The sequence below is a fragment of the Montipora foliosa genome, chromosome 10 (assembly GCF_036669935.1).
Source record: "Montipora foliosa isolate CH-2021 chromosome 10, ASM3666993v2, whole genome shotgun sequence".
NCBI lineage: Eukaryota > Metazoa > Cnidaria > Anthozoa > Scleractinia > Acroporidae > Montipora > Montipora foliosa.
This window is the reverse complement of record NC_090878.1, coordinates 21,953,297-21,965,796: the sequence shown is the minus strand read 5'-3', so window position 1 is coordinate 21,965,796 and position 12,500 is coordinate 21,953,297. Positions and strand designations below refer to the sequence as shown.

General features: G+C 39.3%; 1 protein-coding gene across 1 annotated transcript in view; it reads left to right on the top strand.

Annotated features, from left to right (window-relative positions):
• LOC137973807 (uncharacterized) overlaps window positions 1-9,312 on the top strand; it is a 176,094-nt gene extending 166,782 nt beyond the window's left edge. Inside the window, exons 14-18 of the mRNA XM_068820692.1 lie at window positions 253-455; window positions 5,324-5,520; window positions 5,913-6,005; window positions 7,368-8,498; window positions 9,097-9,312. Of these exons, the coding sequence (XP_068676793.1) occupies window positions 253-455; window positions 5,324-5,520; window positions 5,913-6,005; window positions 7,368-8,498; window positions 9,097-9,312 (1,840 nt within the window). The remainder of the gene's footprint in view (window positions 1-252; window positions 456-5,323; window positions 5,521-5,912; window positions 6,006-7,367; window positions 8,499-9,096) is intronic.
• The last annotated feature ends 3,188 nt before the right edge of the window (window positions 9,313-12,500 follow it).

Genomic DNA, 12,500 nt, shown 5'->3' with positions numbered 1-12,500 from the left:
CTCGCGTAGTCTCAGAGTTGCAGAAACAAAACAAAAAAGACAGCAAGAAAGGCTGTTGGGATTAAGCTCTATTTTGTTTATGGTTCAAAGGTAAAGCACTCGTAGCCAACTATTAGGGATAAGCCCCATTCCTTCTGCGACCTAAAATAATATTTACTGTGATGTTGTGTGAGTTCCAGAACTTACTGAAACCTCGTTCCACATCTGGATAGCTGTAATTGATGATGTTCCTTTGGGTTGCTTTTTTTTTAGGACAGCAAAGGATATTAAACCACTGAATTCCTGCGAAATTCCTCCGGAGAGGATAGAATTATTGGAAGAGGTGGGTCAAGGAGCATTTGGGAAGGTGCACAAAGCCAAATTGATTGACGGATTGGAGTTCTTTAACAAGAATAAGAAAGACTGCTCTGAGAAAAATTTCAAGTACAAGATCGTTGCTGTTAAAGAATTGCATGGTGGGTATGAAAGTGTCTATTCCTTGTATGGATCACACACCGAAGTAATTACCTTGCATTTGTATCCCGGGAGTCAATTAAGGTAAATATCTACGCAATGGAGGCATCAACTATTTAGCTTCGACTTCAACTGCATTGTATTATTATTTTGGATGTTTGTTCTAGAGAACTGCCCCACAATAGTTGAATACCTCTTCATATAGTTTGTTGTCTGTTTGGGTATGGCTAGCCTTTACATTGAATAGGGCTTTGCAGTCTGTAAAAATTTTAGTCATCTACATGTAGTCAGGTGTCAAATATTTATGCCTTGGACATTGTGATACAGTAGCTTTTTGCTTTGCACGAGACACACGTCTCATTCAGAAGCATGATGCCATTAATGGTACTTCGTAATGTGTTAAAAGGAGTTCTCTTAGGCCTAAGAACTTCAATTCATGTATCGCTCTTTGGTTGGGGTTTTGTATGACGTCATGGTAGGAGGGTCACTTTGTGACTCCTATACCAAGTAAGTTGCATCTCATTATATAGCGTCGATGAGTGTGCACTTATGTCATGACACTGCATGCAGCAGCAAGCAACTCTAAAGGGTGAACTGGTTTAGGACGATTAAAGGACTACTTAACGGGCTTGACTTCGAAAAATATAGTGTTGTTGATGAAGGGATAAGGGCCACTTGATTTATTCCCTTGACTCAATTAGCTGTAAACTCAAGTAAAGCTATGATCCTCGCAGTTATGAATGCAATTTTTGCAATTGTAGTTGAAGTACTGAAATTTTCAGGCTTCTTTAAGCAATTGAAAAAATTGCATTCATAACTGCGAGGATCATAGCTTCACTTGATTTCATATTCTCAGTTCATATATGATCCATTTCATTCATAATTTCATCATTGATTCATTCCTCACGGGAACATTGGAACTCACAACTGGGAGGATCATATATGATCCATTTCATATATAATTTCATCGTTAAGATGTAAACTGAAATTTTATTTAACAATTATTCCACGAGCGAACATCAAATATATAGAGGATATTACATGGCCGCGCGGAGAAACGAATTTTATCTTCGAGTACTGCAAGTATCTCTCACGAGTGAGCGAAGCGAACGAGTGAGATACTTTCAGCACGAGAAGATAAAATTCGTTTCCCCAAGCGGCCATGTAATGTTCTGTTTATTATATAGATATTGATGAAATGTCTAGATTTACAACAACTTGTTTTATTCATTTTCGAAATGATGAAAAAGTGGTCAACAACCGCTAAAACACGCATGTTGTGTAACATGCCGTGAACAAGATATGAAAGTTATGAAAAACAAATCATGATAATGTCAAATTTCGCAATAAAAATGTTATGTAGTAGAGAAGAATTATATTAAAGCACAAAAGTATCTTACAATGAAGAGAAGGCTCGCGTTTTATTGGCTAAGCGTGTTGGCTACCATGACAACACCTATATCCTCACATGTGAAAGATAAAAATGATATGTTCACTGCGCGCGGTGAAGATATGATTTTTTAGTAAAAGGAGAAATCCTGGTATTTCATCAATATCTATATAATAAGAGATTGTAAATAGCTAACGAGGCGCGTAGTGCCAAGTTGGCGATAACGAGTCTCATATCCAAGAAGTGCGAATGGAATACTTGTTTTATTAAGGGCTCAAAACAGTTTCCAACACATTCCAAGGCTTAGACTTTGATGTGTCATTATAGCCACTCTTCATCAGTTGATGCTACAATCATGGTATCAAAATACTGCCCAATCACTGGTGAACACGTTGGTATTATTTTTGTGACACAATAGGTTACCATAGCAATACTATGACCTGCTAAAAACACCCTTAATCTCAGCTTTAAGCGCTTATATTTCAAAAAAGGCAAGGTGATTTTTTTTCTTATAACAGAATTTTGATTAGCAGGATAAGATGAAACTTTTGGCAAAGTTTAAAAAAATTCTGTACATGGGCTTCAGAGCCACCTAAAATTTTCGAAAAATTAAGGCGGCTCTGAACCCCATGTACAGAATTTTTTTAAACTTTGCCAAAAGTTACATCTTATCCTGCTAATCAAAATTCTGTAATAACAAAAAAAAATTCACCGTGCCGTTTTTTAAATATAAGCACTTAAAGCTGAAATTAAGGGTGTTTTTAGCAAGTTATAGTATTGCTATGGTAACCTACTGTGTCACAAAAATCATACCAACGTGTTTGCTAGTGATTGGGCAGTATTTTGATACCATAATTGTAGCATCAATTGATAAAGAGTAGTAATTATGACTCATCAAAAATCTACGTCTTGGAATATGCTGGAAACTGCTTTCAGCCACCTTAAATTTTCATTACATTCTGAACGCTAGGACGTTTGGAAATTAATGCCAATTAGCTTCCAATTAGGTCCTACAGTATATGAGCTGATAACCGAGATTGAGTGAACCAATCACAAAGCTAGAAACACAATATCCGAGTTCGAAGATTCAATAATAAATATAAGCAGGTATAAGATACTGAATTACTGCGGAAATATTCTGTCTGAGCATAAATTATAGCTCCTTCTGGTAACAACATATTGCTGAAAGAAAAACTAATGATACCTCGATTACTTGGGAATTTAAGACGATATACTGTTAAGACCATGAGGACAGTAAACTTAGGCTTAAAAGGATCGGACTTGACAACTCATAAAGTTTGTAAAAATAAAATTTATTACTGAGAAACTATTTATACAAAACCCATGCAACAATAATTTAGGAAATGTCAAGGATTTAAACTAATTACTCGCATATCAGTCCTTTGCAAGCTTTTGAGTGACCGTTACTTCTTGAAATGTAGCTTCTGATCACCGAAGCTACTGGCATCAAAGACTCCACATGCTGGTTTTTGTGTTCAAGGTACGAAAACGCAACTCCTAATCAGTGTTTGGTTTTCTGTGCACTGTTGGGTGTCCTGTGCAATTAATCATCAATTAATAAGCGAGTATTTTTTGAGATTGCATTTGTGTCGACACACATTTGCCGCTTTGAGGCGCTTGCTTACGTTCTGCCTCACTTAGACGCGCTAACGCACGTGGTGATTCGTTTGTCCTCGGCGTTCATCTTTGAAACGTTTGCTAAAGTCTGATATTCTGCTTTCGAAAAGTTTTCATCTTTTAAAAGTTTTAAAGTTTGCTGAATCTTCGTAAAGCGTACATGTCAGTTTAATTCTCAAGCCTAACACAGAAAATTTTAGTTAGTTCTCAAAATCTTTCTGTATTCATTAGCAATCATCATTTCAAATTTCAGAGAAATGGGTCCGGCTGCGAATATTTTACGATTTTTGTTCAATGTTCTCTCAAAAGGTCAAGTTGAAGTTATGCATAATCGGGCAAGTTTGGGCAATCAAGATACGTGAGTGACGCGTCACAAATATGTTTTCACAAAATGATCCCAAATCGTCAAGTATTACCACATAAGACAAGAATATCATTCTAAAAGCTTATTCTACGGTAATTTTGAGAGTGGAAATCAAGTTTACGGCCGACGGTATACAAGCACATTGTTGAGGCCGCATGGACTATTTAATTACGTTTACACAACAAAAAGATGCTAACCCCACTTTGATAGGAAAATCCTTTACTATTGCCATAAAATTTATCCAGATATCTTCACTAGGCTCTAAAGAATTAAGCTCTCTATGTAATTTTCTTCCGTGCTTTCACGTAAAATTTCCTGGATTTCATTCCCTTCGGTGCGGGCCATTTCTGTCTTGCTCGATGGCGATTTTCGGCATATCACAGTATGATGTCATTTTAACAATCCTTTGTTTATTTCAACCGATTCCAATAAAAACTGGCCAGTGGTTGGCCACTTTCATGAACATCCGATGTGCCAAATTTGTAAGGAAATGGAAGTAACGCAATCTCTCAACAATCTTACCCCGAACGGCTGCAATTTTGCCGCGACTGAGCCCTGTAGAACATCTATTGCACCAGTAAGGGGCACCCTCTTAGAAGGGTAAACCTTGCCTATTGTATTTTCCGCTTTGGTTTACATGAGAGGTAGGGTCACCCTAGGGGTAGGGCCACCCTATCTGCTTGGTAGGGGAACCCTAGGAGGGCCAACTTTTTGCCATGTGAACACTTGAGGTAGGGTCACCCTTCTAGCAGGGTCAACTTTTGTGGGATCGGATTACTGTCAGATTGCAGCAAAAGTCTGTAATGAGGGTCACCCTTTCTCTATGTAAATAGGCCATTAAACAAAATGTTCTATTAACTTGCCTGACGCAATCTACAAGCACTTGGACAGAACCATACGATATCACTAGCCTTCACAACCTTTTCTCTGTGCGCAACCCTAACGTTCAAATATGCAAAAAAATATTTATCAATCGCACGAACCATCCATCCTTCCCCCTCAACTGCTACCTGTACGCCTACAAACATATCAAACTTACTCTCCTAAGCTCCGACTACCCCTAGTTCTAAAAACTAAAAAACTCCATTGGTTTTTGTTTTCAGTAAGAGAAGTTTGACTAGTTAAAGTCGGAAAAGTCCGGAAGTATAGTGAAAACAGCTCATCTTAAGTTTAGCGGGTTAAAAATGCAAGCTGTTTTCTCTAGCGAAAACCAGGGAATGTCTCGCCTTTATGACCGGAAATTCCCTCAAAGAGTTATACTATCTCGAGAGATGGTATATAACTCATCCTCATAAATGCCACAGCCAATTACATTGCCCGTAGTGACAGAAAAACGGAAATACTGGGTGTGCTTTACCGCAGTCTGCAGTCAGATTACAATAAAATAGATAAGCGTTCATGACACTGCACATGAAACACTAAGCAACCTACTTTGAAACTGATTTGTTCAGCATTATTTCATAACTTTTTTTCTCAAGAAAACGCCAATAAAGGGCAGAAATTAGAATTTCTGAATGAGATTGAGCTCATGAAGGTACTGGGGAAGAGTCCAAACGTGCTGCGTTTTGTGGGCTGTTGGACAGAGGCCACTTCACAGAAGACGCCTATTCGTCTGATTATTGAGTATGTTCCCCATGGAGACTTGCTTCACTGGTTGAGAGCAAAAAGAAGTCAGGTAATTACGTTAGCCAAACATCATTAGTAAGCCAATTCCTATAGATGCATTAAGTATTAAGGGGAAAGCAAAGAATATTACAAAATTTGGATAGGAAAATTCAAAGGAGTGTTTTGTCCTAAGGCGAGCTTCACTGGCATCTTAAAACTACAATCATCTGGCCCCAGTTGTTCCAAGGGTGGATAGTGCTATCCACTGGATGACTCAATCGGTTTTGCTAGTGTTTATCCGCTGGATAGTGATTTATCCGGTGGATGGCACTATCCACCTTTTGAACAATCGAGGCCTGGGTGTTAGCCAAAACAAATTATATGGTTGTGACTTTTTGGGTCAATGAGGACCGCAAACCGTTACTAATGATAATGCTTACAATTGCTTACTTGTATACACAGATTAGAGGCTCTACCTTGGGAGCAACCCTTATTACTGAAAGCAAAAAACAGTATGCAGGAACAAAAGAATGCAACACAGCTACACTAGACCAGGTAATTGCTTCCTAATTTTGATATGATGTTAAATCCAGGATATAGACCTGATAGATCTTTATTCTCATTCCTTTGTGCCGATTTTTTATTTTTATTTTTAAGTGGAGCAACATGAACTGCCTAAAGCCTACAGTAAACAGTATAGGATAGCCGTGTACAAATTATGTGCCTACAGCTAAAGCTTATAGATACATGTACATGTACCAACTGGCCATATAATTGTGATTCAGGGATGCGGCTAAGCGCAGGCTGCTGGTGAAAATCGCCGCTTGAGAAAGGGGTGAATTTTTACCGTAGATCGAAGCAACTGAGAAGACCGCAAATTATTCTCTACAAAGTTCAAAAGTCATCCGATGTGTTAACAAAAAAAAATTGAATTTCTGTTAATCTACATAGAATTATCATTAGAATTTATCGATTCTGGAAATGAAGTTAAAGCGTTGTTTAAGTACTTTTGTGCATGTCTTCTCTTTCCCTGTATTTGCCACCTTGAACAGTGCCTGGTGTTGCGAGACACTGGAAACAATCTTGTTAACAGCTCTGTTTGATGCTCAGATCACGAGCTTACTGCCTCAATAGAACCTTCAACCGGATGAATTTATTCTTAGCTGCATCCCTGGTGATTATGTTTTACAGATAAATTTAAATAGGGTTTTACAGTTAATTGAACGTTTAAAAAACTGTTAAGCCACTGTTACACCTTGAAACTATTCGCAGAAACTTGTGGATAACGGCGGTGCGAAACACGTTTCGGGAGACATTCGTGACACTTTTTTGAACTTCTGTTGCGAGACAAGTTTTTCGAAAAGTAGAACCGCTTTCTACATCTCCAACGGTCACGGCAATCGCGGTGGTGATAAAAACAGGAGTTTCACTGTGTAACACCACTTCGAAACTGGTTTCGCTTTTGTCTTGTTACGCTACGCTGCGTAAGCCAATCAGAAACCGGCTAAGGCCATGTAAACAACATTTCGAGACCAGTTTCAACGTTCTTGAACGAGCTTCGACCCTTTATGTTACACGGTGCAAAGCCTGCTAAAATTTTTTTGCAGCGCCGTTGCACACAAGTCTCAGCTAAAAGTTTCAATGTGTAACAGCAGCTTTATGCTGCCGTTGATAATTTTGAAGTGATCATGTAATCTGTTGTTTCTCTTACTAGAAGAGCAATCTGACATTTAGAGTTTTAGAGTTCTAGAAGGCAGAGTAGAGCGTTAACACAAATTGATTTGACTGTAAAAAAAGTAAAAAGGTAGCCCAAAAAAGGTAATTAACTTGAAGGCTGAGGTTTGAATCAGTTTTTGTTAACTCAACTGCAATGAAGCTTTTATTAATTAATTTTAACCGAATAAATTTCTCACTTAGGTTGGTGAAGCAGATGGGATTAAAACAGATGTGTTGCATGAAAACAGCTGCATTTCTCCACGTGCCTCAGAACATGAGGAAATCATCGCTTCTGGCAACATTGATTCTGCATCACCCTTGATGTGCTTCCCCTCTACATCGGCAGAAGATCACAAAGAAACAATCACCTCTAGCAGCAATGAATTTGTGATACCCATGATTGCCATTAGCTGCCCTACCACTTCTGGGGAAGGACAGAAAAAAGCCCTCCCTTCTGGCAACGATGAATGCACAGTACCCTTTTTAAGCCTCCCTTCAGTAAGTGGAGAAGAATATGATGAAACCATCGCTTCTGGAAACATTAATCCTGCATCACCCTTGATGTGCTTCCCCTCTACATCGACAGAAGATCACAAAGAAACAATCACCTCTAGCAGCAATGAATTTGTGATACCCATGATTGCCATTAGCTGTCCTACTACTTCTGGGGAAGGACAGAAAAAAGCCCTCCCTTCTGGCAACGATGAATGCACAGTACCCTTTTTAAGCCTCCCTTCAGTAAGTGGAGAAGAATATGATGAAACCATCGCTTTTGGAAACATTAATCCTGCATCACCCGTGATGTGCTTCCCCTCTACATCGGCAGAAGATCACAAAGAAACAATCACCTCTAGCAGCAATGAATGTGTGATACCCATGATTGCCATTAGCCGCCCTACCACATCTGGGGAAGGACAGAAAAAAGCCCTCCCTTCTGGCAACGATGAATGCACAATACCCTTTTTAAGCCTCCCTTCAATAAGTGGAGAAGAATATGATGAAACCATTGCTTCTGGCAACAGTAAAAGCACAATACCATTGTCCAGCACCCCTCCTGCTTCTGCAGGAGACAATGAAGGAGACCTCATCGGTGATATCAATGATGAAAGTGGGATTCCTTTGCTCAGCTGCTCTTCAACATATCCAGCAGGAAATGAAGAAACTGACATCGCTGATGGCAACAATGCGATACCTTTGGTGGTATTTTCGTCATCCGCGTCAAACCAGGAAGATGTTCCCACCAAAAATATGGGCGATGAATGTGATGAGGATTGCGAGTCATTTGCTCCACTGGATCTTATAAAACTTGCCTGGCAGATTGCACGTGGCATGGTAAGTTAATAATGGTTGGAATGCCATAAGTCATTTTTCGCAAACCATTTGGTTATATTGGCTATTGCTCAGCTAGCTTCAGGGTCTAGGCATTGCCGCAATAAGATATCTGTTTGTGACTGGGAATCACGATTACGTAAACTCTGTATCCAAGTCAGTGTTGTAATGTTGTTGTGCGCAGCATTAAGTGCTATCTTTGCTTTGCTTAAAAGGTGGTTGATTGGTCCTCTGATCTTTGTGCAGATTTGTAATGCCTGGCTTGGCATATCAGTACATGCTATTGCTCCCAGTTTCTTTATGGTGTTCTGTTAGTATCATCCTGATGAGATTTTTAGTGGAGTGGAAGTATTGAACTCATATCTTTGTATAAACAAATTCTTTCGTTTAAAAAGTGCCAAGACCTAAGGCTAAGTAAGTATATTCGAAGGAATCAATTATGTTAGGAGTCACTTTCACTGGATGTACAATGGGCGTGATATGATCAAGAAGTCTCTTTGGCCGGATGGTTTCTTGAAATTCTCCAGTTCCCAAGCCACTAGCCAGGACTTGGCATCTCAAATCCCTAGCAATACCCATGGTTATTGTTTGTCGTTTACAGAACTATCTTTCCCAGAAGGGCCTAGTCCACAGGGACTTAGCAGCAAGGAATATTCTCGTGGGACATGGTAAGAAAGTCAAGATTGCTGACTTTGGATTGATGCGGCAATTGTACCATGAGGTGTTCGAAGAAAAGACTGGGAAGAAACTGCCACTGAAATGGACGGCTCCTGAGTCAATTTTTGATGAGATCTTCACAACCAAGAGTGATGTGTAAGTATCAGGTTTCGTTTATTATATTCATTAAATACAAGATAATCAATATGATGTTAGTGCATTTTTCATTCAATGGATTGTATTCAATGTAAGAGATAACTTGTCATCTTTGGTATTGTATTAACTAAATTCCACTTCTAAGCTCAAACTACACACCAGCAGCAAAATGAACGCTGTTTAGTAATTTTGCTGATCCATTTGTTTTACTTGCAGTTGGTCCTATGGCATAGTCTTGTGGGAAATTGCAACTCTCGGTCAGTGATAAGAATTATTTAATCAATTTTAATTAATATATTTGTACCATATTTTTGGTCATTTGGCGATAATGAGACTCCAATGCCAGAACTTGTGTTTTGTGAAACCATACTCATTCAAAAGTGTGTGTATCTCTCCGGTATTACTATAACCTGGCCTCAGTTGTTCAAACTAAGCCTGGATAACGTTATCCAGTAGATAAGTCGCTATCCATTTTTTATAAAATGTACTTCACATTGAACGATTAAACGTTGGCCAAGACTTTCGCAATTACTGGCTGACTAACTTCCCAATGGCCCACTTCCCATCTGACTTAAATGTTGAACGAACAAGCGAACAAAGGAACGATTTTCTTGTTTATGTTTTTTTGTACTTTAGAACCTTATTCCTTAAATTCTTAGTGGCTCCCATATAAAAAGGGGAGGGATGGTCGTCGGAAAGCCCCAGGCTTTTTTTGACCCCTAAAAGAGGCCATATTAAAACAGACAAATAAAAAAAGCAGTGACTTTTAATGATGGCAAAGACATTTTCACCTAATACTTTCACCTACGTGAAGAAATATAACAGTGTAAGTATACAACTTTTATATTTCTTCGCAGCGCGAAAGGAGACCTTCAAGGCTACATATGATTGCGTTTTGCCCAGAAAGCCCAAAGTGAGACCAAAATCTAAGCGAGACAACGAGCATTCCCCCCCCCCCCCCCGGGGAGAGTAACTGGAACAATAATCTTATTAAATTGGTGGCTTAACCTTGTAGGGGACTTCGTGTCCTTTTGTTCTGTCCACCTAGTATTGCACATTGCATACTGAATCTGTAAATAAATAAATAAATAAATTGAAGCAACAACACTAATGCACAAAAACGTGATAACAAAGCTTGTCTCAGTGCTGTTTTTAGCTACATTATAAGTTTAAATTGGTTACCTTACTTTGACAGAGTAGGTACAGGCTTTTGCTAACAAGTGTTCTTAAAATTATGAATACAAGCCATGATTACGTTTATTTTGGAGACTAGAAGTTGAGTTGTGAGTTTTCGTAGAAAAAGAATTTCAAGTCAAAATTTACACACAGCTCACGAAAAGTTCCCATTTCTTCGTTTCCCCGCCTTTTACTATCTCATATCTTGATTCAGGTAAAGGGAATGGGTTAGATTAGAGTACTTTTGTTCTAACTTAGATAGCCATATAGGATATCGCACCACATATCAAGTCTTATTTGAGCCACGCACGGCAAGTGGAAATGAACTGATGATTAGTAATAGTAATAGGACTGAGTGGAGTACAATTAATTGAGTAATGGTGCAAATGATTTCAAAATCGGCCGAACACGCAGCGCGAGGCCGATTTAATTAAGGGAGTAATCCTGCAAATGATTTCAAAATGGGCCGAAGGACACGAAGTCCTATTTCTAATTAAACGTAACTATAACAAAATGCGAGAAAGTCAGAACAAAATTCGAGGATAAAAGGTCTTTGAATACCTTTTTGTGTGAAAAAAGTCAAAATTATATCCAATCTGTTTTGCAAACAGTACGAAAACAGCAAGAAAGACGCCATCATCCCAAACGCATGTGATTGACGCGCGAATGACGGAGGTGTCCAATTACAGGTATGCAATTTGGAGTTGTTCAAATTGGATACTTGTTATTGGACACCCACGTGATCGCACGCCAATTACGTGACAAATAGTCGCGCACAGAACCAATCAGATTCGAGAATTTTGTAATAGTTACGGTTAGTTTTAAAAGCTGCTACTGTCCGGGCATGCGAAATGTTCATTTTCGTTTTCAGTCCTTGGTTTTAAAGCGTCGCATCCTTAAGATGGACTGGCGTTTTTAGTGCGTCTTGGAAAAAAGTGCTTTTTTCTGTTCACGGCTGAAAAACTAATTTGAACAAAAAGTTGCTAGTTGGCACATTCCTGTATAAAAAATTGAAATGAAAGTCTATGAGCTTTAAAATCTTGGTTCTCCGCCTTGCCGAACAATAGGCAGAAGTCCAATTTACATTATCACTATTGTCAGTCTACAGTGCATGAACCCGAGCCACTTCTCTTGGCTAGTGTTCAGGGTTTGAATAAAGTATTCTCGTTTGTCTCACGATGTGGTCACTTGTGATGTAGATCGCGGCGTTTCGACTGAATACTGCCTGTCTTCATCAGGCGATGAGGTCGACTGGTAATGCGTCAGCTTCTAAGGACGATGCTCCGCTGTGATTGGTCGGTTTGCAGTAGCTGTGATTGGTGCATTTCGATCCTCACTGTTTCAGTGTGTTGTTCCTTCGGCGGTCCGCTGTTGTACGTTCTCCTGTTGTTGTGTTTCTTGATCGTGGGCGTCCATGCTTCCGGAATTTCTATTCCACTATCCCTGTTGATGTTGTTGGGGTGAAGTCTTATGGAAATCCCCTCTTTGATCCTGCTTGTGTACCAATGAGGATCACGATCAATAAACTTTACTTCGTTCCAAAGCGGGTTGTGTCCGGTGTTGTTAGCGTGTTCGAAATTCAGGAGGTCAGCGATCTGAGCAAATGTTAGTGTCGTGAGGTCCGCAAGGCTGGGGTCGTCCTCTAGTTTCTGTATCGCGGTCTGTATTTTTTTCAAATTCTCCGTATACTAGTGTACAGTACTGGCCGCAGGAATAGCAGCATTACACGCGTGTATCATACGCGTAAGTCCGCCATATTGCGCGGAATTTTTACACGCAAATCACGCGCGCGTTACGCGAGAGTAAAAAAACACACGAAAGTGTGTGTAAATAATTACACGCAAATTCTTCACAGTGCGTGTAAAATTTTACACACAGAGTTTCGTGTAAAAGAGTGCAGAGTATTCACTGTTGTACATCAATTTGTAACGGCTTTTTCTCGAAGAAAATGTTGCATGTCTAATTGCCCAACTGGTTTACGAAGAATTTATTCAACTTTGAATTTCAACATTTTCG